This window comes from Beta vulgaris, chromosome 2 (genome assembly GCF_026745355.1).
Source record: "Beta vulgaris subsp. vulgaris cultivar EL10 chromosome 2, EL10.2, whole genome shotgun sequence".
Taxonomy (NCBI): domain Eukaryota; kingdom Viridiplantae; phylum Streptophyta; class Magnoliopsida; order Caryophyllales; family Amaranthaceae; genus Beta; species Beta vulgaris.
Genome location: NC_079203.1, coordinates 29951317 through 29963445, shown reverse-complemented (window position 1 = coordinate 29963445; position 12129 = coordinate 29951317). Strand labels below are relative to the sequence as shown.

Below are 12129 nucleotides of genomic sequence, written 5' to 3'. Positions count from 1 at the left end.
CACTACACTAAAATCACACTTGAGTGACAACAAATCCCCCTAAACGCCTGCCAGCTAATACGTGCTCACACACCGAAGTTTAAGAAATTCTACATCTCCACATTCCATTTACATTCATTCAACCTTTCTCAGATGCCTTTTCTCTTTGCACACCCCCAAAAAAAAAGCCACCCTCACTTTCTCCCTCAAATGCAGCATACATACATATTGAATTCATACTAAACATTAACGATCTCTCTAACCGCACATAATCAAATCTCATCTACATTATATCACTCTCTAACTTCGTAAATTATGTCGAGTAGTTACAACAGCCCCTCTCGCAGCCCCGGAAGCGGCGGCGGCGGCGGCGGTGGCAGCTCCACCACTATGACGACCGCAGCGGCGAGGTTGCAGCTTGGCGCAATTTCGCGATTGAGATCTTCGTCTATGAAGAAACCACCCGAACCTCTTCGTCGTGCCGTTGCTGATTCTCTCTCCTCTTCATCGTCTTCATCTTCGTTTTCTTCTATTTCTGCGCTTTCCTCACATCACCCCTCTACCAGCCCTTCTATTCACGCTTCCGAAGCTTCTCGTACTCTTCGGGTTCGTACTCTTTCATTTTTTTTTATTATCTAATTTCTCATTGTTTTTGATTTCGTACTTGATTTTGCTTCGTTTTCTGTTTGTTATTCTACTATGTGGATGATTACAAGTTTCGATTTAATTTGCTGAAAAGTGCTGTTTTGGAAGAGGTGAGAGAGTGCTTTGGATAGAAATTACTTTGCGGCTAGTTAAATTAATGGCAGTAGGGGTTTGATTTGTTAGGGATTTCCTTGTGCTGTAATTTCCCTGGGCCGAGTTTCCGAAATTGTACATGGTGATTGTGAATTGGAGAATGCAATGTGGGACTCAAGTATTTTGAGGGAGGAGTAGTTTTTAAATTGTGGCAAAAGCTCCCAAAATTAGCTTTTGAGTAGTATTTTTTTTGTACATTTTAATATTTTAACAGCTATTGTGTCGAAAACCTACATTAGATGGCTATTTTGACACCTAAATAGCAATCATGGAGGGACTAAATGGTAAGTCTAAGAAACACTTAAATGCTAAGAAAAACAGTTCAGACCAATCCGGCCGGTATAAGTCAAGCTTTTGTAGCGAAAGTTTTAGAAAAACTGAACCCCGAAGAGTGAACAACAGTTATAGCGGTTTCAGTTTGTTTTAGATCAAACAATTAGTTTTTCAGTCTGAGCCTAATTTTTGAACGACCATACAAACGACTCATATGTACATCTTGATAAGCTAAGTAAAACAACCAAACGACTCATATGTACATCTTGATAAGCTAAGTAAAACAACCAACAGCTCATTCCAGACAAGGACAAGATACCGACTATCGGTATCCTTAGCTTTTGAGACGATAAATAGAATACCCATTTGCTAATCATCAAATGAAGAATAAAATTTTTGAGTTCTCTCTCCATATTGAATATGCCACCAAAATTCTGTACACTGAGGCACCATAAAATTCAGAAGAAATGATTATCGGATGTTCACCATGTCTGCTGATGCTCCTACACACTATGGTTGCAGTTTGTTGTGATTTCACTCCATAATTAATTAATTATCTTACCCTAGAGCAAATAATGGAAAAATTATTGGTGGAATAGCCAACATACAATGTAATAAACATTCACGAGCTTTCTCTTCAATCTATGAGAATCAAAGAAATTGATGTTATCCATCTGCTCGACAGCATTGTTATTCATTAGCATGACAACATCATCATTATCTCCAGAATAAAGTAGAGGAACAACTGTCTTTGTGCTCATAGCCAAAATGATCCAGAATCTTTCTATAGTATCTCCTATCTCAGTTGTCCATTTTACAAAATATTCTCATAAAATAAGATCTCAGTTCGTTTGAAATGTGTTAAAAGGAAGCATTTTTCCAATTAAGTCTGGATACTTTAGTGGAACTTGAAACAATGCAGCTGGAATGTGAAGGTTGGAAACCATAATTGCATCACCTATCAGGCTATCACAATGTAGACTTGTACACAACATACCAATTGTTACAGATTGGTTTGTTAACTTGCCTGATCAATATTTCCAAGTCGTAAAGGATTGTGATGTATACCGCAGCTATACAACCATTGCAAGGCAATCTGGGCTCATGAATGACCCATATGGTTTTCGCGTGAATAACAATTCTTTTATGTGGTAACGCAATAAGTATGCATCTGTGATGCACATTCGGATTGTTGAGCGAAGTAAGACCTTGGTTCTGGGTTGTATCCCGTTTGTCTATATTATCTTGCTACATTTGCTTTATACATGCTTTCTAAGGGAAGTTAAAAAGTAGAGAGAAAAAACTGGGTGGGTGGATGTAGGGCTTACCTTTATCGAAAAAGTAGAGAGATTTATTTGCCAAAATAGGTATGCAGCAAGTAAACATAGACATCGAAAAGGGGTATATCTAGCAAGTGAAAAAGGACGAAATGAGTACTTGTTGGACATCTCGCATGGAAGTTTATTTCCTGGATGTCTTCTCTGTTCTTCAACCTTGTCAGTTTTATGATAAGGATGTTCAAATCATGCTAGAGGTCTTGCCATTAGGCCCATTCGTACAGTGAGTGAAGCTCTAAAGGCAAAGTGGCTCCAGAGGTTTGCTAATGAAGATGAAGCATTGTGGGACAACATCATCAGCTCAAAGCCTCAAATATGGTGTTGAGAATTTTGTATGGTAGAGCAAGAATAGACCTTCCTTTCATGATGTAGGTGGACGAAAATCCATTAGAGCAGGTTTGCCGTTGTTGGTTTCAAGTCAAATAGTGGTTTAAGAGTTCTGTTTTCTTTATCTCATAAGGATGTTTGAATTACAAAAACATTAATGCAACATGGCAACTAGAATACTGGACTTTACATTTCAAGACTTCCTGATGACTGGGAAGAAGAGGTGGTCTCGAGAATCTTTCTGCTAAGAGGTTTATTTGGAGGGTAATGACTTGTTAGTCTGGTGAAGTGTGGCTCTTTCTGCGTTAAGCGCTTTTGTGGTCTCCTTGAAATATATATATTCCTAGTCTTCCTTGCTTCCTTGCTATTGATATCGGGATGACGAAAGCTCTTCCTAATTCTTGCTTCTTTGCTGGGTCTATAAGAAAGATCCAACTGAGGATGTTCATAAGACAAGGAATTGCGTTGCCAGTCGCTGTAGTAGTTTGTGTCTTTAGGAGAAAGAGTCTGACAATTATCTTTTATTGCTTTGTCCTTGTTTTTTTTCCTGATCTCTATCCCTGCTTGGGATGAATTAGGTAGAACTTTGTTATGTAAAAGATGCTATTGTATCTTGGCAAGAAGGATGAAGTAAGGTTGGTTTGCTGAATCGAGGAAATTTGGTTACTCCACCGATCTGGTGGTGCACTTTTAAGGAAAGAAACCAGCTGGCTCTGAGGCATAGCCTCCCTTCGTCAAGGTTTTGAGTTTTGAAGCTTTTCTATAGCTGGGGGCAAGTTCTAGGTTCTGAGCAACCCTTGACTTTTCATTTATTTAATTTTCTGGATAAGTTACTCCATGAAAGTTCAAAGGAATAACGTGAACTACTTTGAAGATATCTGGAGAGAGGAGCCACATTTTTTTGACTTTTTACCATAATCTTTCAGCCTTTCCACACTTCATGATGCTCTTGTGTTTGCTTTCCATGTTATGAAAACGTGCTATCTTTGTATGTGGAGGTCTCCCATGTCTGGGAGATAGAAGACCTTTTATTTTTATTTTTATGTGTGACATTCCAGCTCCTTAATTATTTGAGGTGTATGAGTCCTGAGTGTGGGTGGCTGATTAGCCAGGGGCCTATTCAAGCATGTGATTAGTTGCTTTCTTTATTTTCATGTGGTGGATGATTTTCGTTTTTGGATTGCCTGATACATTTTGTGGGGGTTTAGAGGGGCTCTGATGATGATTTTATGGTGTGCGTGGTGGAGCAATTATCAATTATCTTTTTAAGAGTAATCTTTTGATTTATTGTGAGAAAGGTAACTTATAAGCTATTTTGCTTCCTTGTGGGCTATTGAAGTATAGATGCTCGGGCCTCTAGGAGTTACTGAATTATAAACTGTAGCCTTAAAGGAATTGGATGAATATATGCTAATTGGTGTTGTTGAAGGATAACTTAGTCTCTTTCTTGTATTCTTGGTCCATGGTTCATATATATCCTTTTTTTTTTTTCCTTTTAAAAGAAATTGTTTGATTTTAGATACCTGTGTATCCATTGTTTTAGTGGTGAAACTGGCTTGAGAAATAACTGATATATGTTTCTGCATGGATGGTAATATGCATCATCACTACGCCTACATGTTGGATGATTAAATAACTGATGCTCATGGTGAATGTCAGGATTATTTGGCAGCTCCATCGACGACTGACCTTGCATATTGTGTCATTCTAGAACATACCCTTGCAGAGAGAGATCGCAGGTAGCAACTTTTACCCATCGTTTCATTGTTTCCAACTTATGTGGTTATAGATACTTGTAATTTCCGCTCCTGTGAGCTTCTTGCATTCTTTTTTTTTTAGTTTGGATTAATAATATTCCTTTTGGCTTCTGTTCATTGCTGCCTATTTTTCATTTCTCCATGTGTCTAATAGTTCTAGATTCTGATATTAGTAATTAGTGTGCTTAAGAAATTCTGGAATGCAGTATGTATACTGTATGTGAATCTCTATATACTCCTCTCTCCATGTGCATAGGTTTGTTGGATTCTCTTTTTTTTTTCTTTCCAGAGAGGAGAGAAAGAAAATATATTTTTATTTTTATTTTCAAGCAAATGGTTCTATTTGGCCCTAGTGATGCTGTGGACATCCAGACCTCACCTTACCCTTGGTGGGATCTATAATGGGTAGTCCATGTATAATGTGTACTTTCAATTGGGGGCAAGGAGTGGTGTACTTTCAAACGGGTAGTCCATTGATCTAAGGATATTTCTGATGTCGAGTGGGATAAGCCAGAGTCCTTATAAGTTGAATTAGAAGCAAATGGAGATATGTTTTTGACATGATAGGGTTCATGAATTTGAAAGCTTACTATGTAACTCTTGTTAATGATTGGTGTAATCTGTTTTGGTATAATGTATATATGAATTGTCTCTGAAGTCTGAAGAGAGAAATTTTCTTCTCCTTATCTGGTGTTATAGCCAGATATTTTGGTTTATTAAGCCCAATTCAGCAGCAGACATAGCCCATTGTAAAATTCTGACATGCTAATGAATCTCTTTGTCAAAATGCTAACTACCATCTGTTGGAGACGTACATGACCTGTAACTATCTCAAATATCTATTTATGTTTGATAGAGATCATCACAATAATGCTCCAACTTTGAAACACTATAACATGAAAGTTCTCTGATGGTTCCGAAGAGGTGATTGACATAGCATGCTATGCAACTACACAGGTTTAAAAGAACTCATAGAAAAGTGAACAAGCTGAGACATGCATGAAATGATAAATTCTTTCTTATCTTTCTTTATCTCTGAACATTGAGGTTTTATGGAAAAATACTCGATGTGCAGGTGTTTTTTCCCCCGTTGAATGACACAAACCTCTTATGAAACCATAGGGTATGGAATAGGATTGGTTCTCGATTCAGTTTCTATAAGAGCTTGTTTACTAAGAACTTCTTGCTCTTTATTTATTTATATATTTTTTTTAAAGTACTCAAATCCTCTGTTCCATGTACCTTTTTATAGGACTGCCTTTATATACTCTTTAGAGACCTTTGAGCTACTTCTTACTTTCTTGTTTCTTCCTATCTCATCCTTCCATCTGCCATAACCACTATCTTCCTTCACATTCTGTCATTGTCCCTTGACCCCTAACGCTGTCTTACCTTTCTCAGTTTCTATCTCCCCTTCAGCTAACCATTTATCACTGCAGCTACCTTGCTTGCTCTTCTCTATACTTTATGGTATTTAATTCTAGTATCACCTCATCATGACCACACTATATAGGATTTTGTGCTTACCGCGACATGGAAATGAGGCTGCGACAGCCACAAACCATCTGCATTGCTCGTGAAAGTGGTTCTGCTAACGTTCAACAGTTGTGATCCAATTCAAGATGTAATGCTTGGATTGTTGCATGGGAGGCGACTTCGATTGTTGGTTGTACTAATCCACAAAATTTCAATGACAACTTGAAGTGCTTGCTAACATGGATATGGTGATGATTCGAATTGGTGGAATCATATCCAGTCTGTTCATATAGGAGTATCTGTATCACGTAAGAGTTACGACATGAGTATATGGGTGTACTTCTAGACCGATGTGCTAAAATTGTAATTATATCCTTGGACACTGTTCAATATGCTTTATTTTGCTCGCATGCAGGATCATCTATTAGGCATATATCTCCATTACCTTTTCGGTGGGCTTGACATTGTCTTTAAAGTGGCCATTGATCTGTAATTCAGAATAAGCTGTATAAGAACTACAAGATGTTAGTAATTTCGGAAGTTGAGATATTCTCTATTGTTCCAACTTACATATCTAATTGTTGCATGTGGTTACTTTTTATTTCTTTACCCTTTAATATATACCCCCTATCTCATTTTAATTTATGCACTTTGCACTTTGGCACTATCAAATGCTTCGCTTTGATCATCATTTATGTTTTATACATAATGAAAAAGTTGTCATGTGGCGTTCTCGTTAGATTCTACATATCTTTTCCAAAAATCAACTTATAATAATTGCCTTTAACCAAAAATCAACTTATAATAATTACCTTTAATAATTAAAGATATTAATGGTCAAAGTCCTGCATTGCCAAGCGTGAAAGTCTGGAACAAAAGTTGTAATTGTCTTCTTTAGAGACATCAGATATCTATGATTTGATGGACTTCCAGGATAATAAAATTCATGCCACTGATTCTAATTTTATTCTCTGCAGCCCTGCAGTTGTTGCAAGGTGTGTGGCACTCTTAAAACGTCATCTCTTACGGTATGTTTATCTTCTCTTGTATTTCTTATTAGTTAATATTGATACTAGCTTTTTTTTATCAATCTAATGATATCATTACAGCGGTACTAGGACTTTATCTTCTTTACAAGGCCTCATTGTGCTGCACTGTGGGTTAGAGCTATTTGCTTGTCATAATGTTCTCAGCTATCCTTATCTGTGCTGTGGCCTGTGTAGATGGCACTTTCTTTCAGTCTTAGGCTCCAAGACCTAGCTGAACTCTTGGCGCTCTTTCTTTGTTAAATTGTAACTTATTTGGCCCCCTAGATTATTGAGATCAGTGCATACTTGGTGCTATTCTGGAGCAGAGTTACCTGTTTCCTAGTATGCTGGGTAATGAACATAATTGGTTGCTCTATATTCACCTTACAAGATATTCCGTGTTGTAGGATTTAGCTTGCTAAGTTATTTGAACTCTTCATATCACCCCAAGTACCTTATGTGGATTTCAGTAGCAAACAACGGTATCTTTGGTGTTTTTATTTATGGAACGGAAAAACAATAAAAAGGATTGCTTTAATCCTTGAAGTCTTGGTTCAAGGTGGAAAGTTGTGGTCTAGACACAATCTCCTCTCAAAGTCTAGGTTTGAGTTTTGTGGTTACCCACACGAAGGACTCTCAATGAGCATTCTAATTTTATATACTATCAAAAACTTATTCTATTAATGATAAATGTGCCTTTATATAGGAATTACAAACCTAAGTATACTAGGAAAAGGGAAGTAAACAAAGATAACTAAGAAACACAAGATAAAACTCTATCGAAACCTAACTACCTTAACTTGGAAAACCTTTCCCAAGTAGGAAAGTAAAACCTTAGAAACCAAATACTACTGGATTCCTAATCCAACTAGAACTCCTAATCCAACTAGAACTTGGACTTCTGATCCCAACTAGGATTTGGACTCGTAATCCCATAGGATTTGGAGTTACAACATTTACTCCTAACAGAAATAGGACTTCTAATCCTAATTAGAACTAGAATTACATGCTCTAATTCTAATTAGAACTAGGATTACATAAGAGAGTCCTAACTGAACTAGGTTTCCTTCAGAAATCTTAAATGGCTTCCAGAAACCTTTTTGAACAATAATCCATGCTCGGTTACGCGTCAGTACCCATGTTGAATCTTTTTCTTGGACATGGGTATGGACCCTTGATACTTCATTTTGGACCAAAAAACAACATTTGAGTCTCACAGTAGCATACATAGCCATGTCCAACACCAATAACTGAGTCAAAGTAACATGGTTATATGCCACCAATCCACCATTTCCTAGTAGTTAATATATCTTCCATTTAGATTTATAATAATTTAAGTAATGGCTAATGGAATGGGTAATTTTAATTTTGTTAGAAAAAATAAATTAAATATGTGTGTGCAGGGCTAAATGTAGAAAAATTTCTGATACTGCATGTTTTCCTGATATTGCTCAATCTGGAACTCAGCCCTTACTTGTAACAGAAAAGGGAAATTGCTACTTGAATTGTCAAAATTTAGTCCCTGGCCGTAGTTTTGCTAGCGAGTTTAACTTCAACTTCCGCACACCAGTCTAATAGTCAAAGGATGAGTCAATCATACATGGTGTAGAAATTTTCTTTTCTGCACAAGAAAACAAGTGGGGAGAAAGGAAAGTTCCATGGCATAGTTGACTTCCAACCCCACTCAAAATATTTAGAGAAAGGAGAAAGCGGAAGAATAAATCATCTAGGCTGCAAAGCTATGATGCCTGGGTACGCCTCCCAGGGACCATTTCCCGTACCGGGTATGGTACGGATTCGCCCGGGATTCGTACCCAGAACGAATCCATTGAGCCGGGTACGTGGGCTGTTGTTGGGGACGGAAAATTCGAACGCGGGGACGGGCTGGGTACGTATTTCACACTAAACCCGCGTACCCAAGGTCTTCACCGGTTTCCTCTCGCCGGTTTTCTTCTTCAACGCAGGCCGGAACAACCCTCTCGTCATTTCTTCTTATCGATTCTAAGGTTTTGTATTATAGGGTTTTGTAAATTTGTTCGCTGATTAAATTTACTCGTTTATCTTAGAATTGTTGACAAGAGGAGAGAGAACGAAAGACGATCAGAGGAAAGAGAAAAAGAAGATCAGAGGAGAGAGAAGGAAAGAAGATAAGGGGAGAGAGAAAGTCAGTTTCTGGTTTATTTTTTTTCTTTTGTACAGTATGTGGGGGAAGGGGAAGGGTAAGGGTGATTAAAAAAGGCACGTGAAACGTGAAAGTGAGTGGTGTATTATACTACTTTACAGCTGTCTTTGGTCTTTGCACAACTTTATTTAGTATGTTACCGCTTTTTTTTTTTTTTTTTAAAACTAAAATCAAATTATTTATAGGAAGGAAAGCTTTTTCTCAATAGTTTCATACGCAGGTCTTTGATATTTTTGTACAAAAATTTAATGGAGATGTAGGAAAAATTGAACTTAATATTTTTCATTAAAAAATATTTTTTTTTGCCGAATCCAAGCCGTACCCGTTTTTTGAAATTTTAATTTTGCCGTTTTCCGTCCCCGTACCCGTACCCGTATTGGTGCAACCTAGCTGCAAAGGGAACTACCAACTAAGACCACCGCTGCAGCCATCTGATGTTGGAGAATTGAATTGCAGTGTGAATAAAAGGCACCATTAAATTCTCCAGAGGCATCTTATTGAATTTAAAATTCATAGACTTTATCCTCAATATACAGATCCTTAGATCTAAAATTTTCTTGATATTTGGTCCTTCTAATGCCTATTAATCCACCTAGCATGAATAGAAGGCCACGTTGGAGATGCTCAATTGTGGGATACATTTTTAAGAGCACCAACATTAGTGAGGTTTTTCTTAATTTCTCTCTTCTCACCTCATTAGTGCACATCACTTTCCACTAACTTTATAACCTACCTTTCCCGTTTCACAATTCCATACCTACATTCATACCTCCCCTTTTACCTTATCTCTTCTACTTTTCCATACCCCACTACCTTTTTTCTCTCCTACTTTCCAACTTCCACCAATATCAATAAAATAATTTGAATCGTCACATTAATTTTAGATAATATTAATTAAATGAAAATATCGTAATTATAATGAAATAATTACCTTCTAATTAATCGAAACAATTCATGGATTGTATTACGTTAACAAAAGCTTTCTTTTTATTAACACTAGTTTAATCGCTAATCGCTAATTACACTAACTTAGTGTGCTAGGTGAGGAATTTTGTGAAGTACTGGTGTACAAGCTTGGAATGTAGCAAGGAATTGAGGATTTTTTAGTTTGTTTGGATCAAAAGGAATGTTTGGATTTTATTGGGAATTTGGATTTTGTTGGGAATGTGGATTATGCTGGTAATTTGAATTTTGTTGGTAATTTGGGTTTCTTTGATATCTATTTTCATAATTAAGATGATTAGGATCCATAATTATCAAATAAGATTTAAGAAATGCTTAGTAAGAGATATAGATGAGATGTTATGGAATTTTGATGTGTTAGAAAAATATCTCAAAGATTGGTCTCTACAAAAATATGGCCGTTGGTATTTTTTTTATTCATTATATTTAAAAAATTATGTTATATTTTGTAAACGGTAATACTTCCTCCGTTTCTAAATAAGTGCAACATAGAGAAGTGACACACAGACCTAAGGCATCTAGAGAGAGAAAGTTGGGGACCACACTTAAAAGAGAGATTAGGCAACTTAATAAAACACTAAACTAATTACCCAACAACTTTCTGCCCCACCAAGTTCCACCTGCCACTTGTCACCCACCACTACGCCACCACCGACCACCGCCACCACCATCGGAAAACCTTTCCCCCAAACCTGCCCACCGGAAACCACCCTCCCTACCTTCCCATGGGAAAACCGCCCACCGAAAAACCCCATTTCCCTTCCCCAATACCGAAACTAACACCCTCCCTTGGAAACGACCCCCTAAACCAACCCTCATCCCCTTCTAAACCACCACCATCACCGGCATCTTCTGTCTCTCCCCATCACCACCATTGCAGCAACACACCGACCACCATTAATTACCCAGAAAAAAGAATTCTTAGATCTCGAACCCAGAAAAACCAAATAATTTTCCTCCAATTTCACACACGAATCAGTCAATAAACCCTTAAAATCACCCAAAGTAAGCAACCCAGATTCCAATTCGAACCCCAAGAACCCGTCAAATGAGCGGTCCTTGGTGGTGTCAGGTTCGAATTGGCACGAAGAACCCAGATGCCAATTTTACACACGAAGAACCCGTGGTATTGAGGATGGTGGTGGTGCCAGTTGGTGGCGTCGGGTTCGTGGTGTTTTGGTGGTGTCATCGAGTTGGTGGTGTTTTGGTGGTGGCGTCGGGTTGGTGGTGTTCTGGTGGTGGCGTCGGGTTGGTGGTGGTGTGGGGTTGGTTGGTTTAGTTGAGAAGATGGAGAGGAGGGGTTGAGACGCTGAGTTGAGGAGAGAGAGAGAGATGGGTAGCTGAGATGAGGGTGGGTAGGTTGATTAATTAATGGTTTTTAGGTTGGTAGATGATAGATTAATTAAGTGGTTGAGGGAATTAAGTAGTGGCATTTCTGTAAATAAAAGGAAAAACTTTTCATTTTGAGCTATGTTGCACTTATTATGACATTTCCTAAAATAAGAAGTGTTGCATTTATTTAGAAACATAGGAAGTATCACTGTTGAAAAAGTTAAGCATTTGACATATGGCATGACACGAATGGTAGACGGTCTAGCGCGCGCTGTAGCGGCCAAGTGTCGTGTGATTGGCGCGCGTCAGTTTTTCTTTAAATTAAAAGAGGAAAACCCTGATGTCGTTGGGGAATTTCGGGAATTTCTCCCATTTTCCCTTTCCACTTGGTCCGCGCTAATTGCTTGGAGTTATTGGAAGCATCCACATTTGTTGGTTTTCCCCAATTTCCCACCAACGCTCTAAGGGATCCAGATCATGTATGTTGTTTCTCGAAAGTATCTTTCTTATGGGAACATCCCTAGATATCAAGAAAGCTGATACACCTGAAGCTCATACGTGCATACCATAATGCAGTTCATCGTGGGGTTAAGCGATTTTGGTAACTCTGTCTTGGAGTTCATGAACTTAGTTGTGAGCCAAAACTATGTTTCAAGTGCTTCAGGAAGTAGATTATT

General features: G+C 37.9%; 1 protein-coding gene across 2 annotated transcripts in view; it reads left to right on the top strand.

The window, feature by feature from the left end:
* Nucleotides 1-78: 78 nt before the first annotated feature.
* LOC104887029 (hypothetical protein) overlaps nucleotides 79-12129 on the top strand; it is a 29367-nt gene continuing 17316 nt past the window's right edge. For both annotated transcript variants that reach the window (XM_010671611.4, XM_057392572.1), the window contains exons 1-3: nucleotides 79-585; nucleotides 4374-4453; nucleotides 6925-6975. In XM_010671611.4, the coding sequence (XP_010669913.1) occupies nucleotides 295-585; nucleotides 4374-4453; nucleotides 6925-6975 (422 nt within the window). In that variant the 5' untranslated portion in view covers nucleotides 79-294. The remainder of the gene's footprint in view (nucleotides 586-4373; nucleotides 4454-6924; nucleotides 6976-12129) is intronic.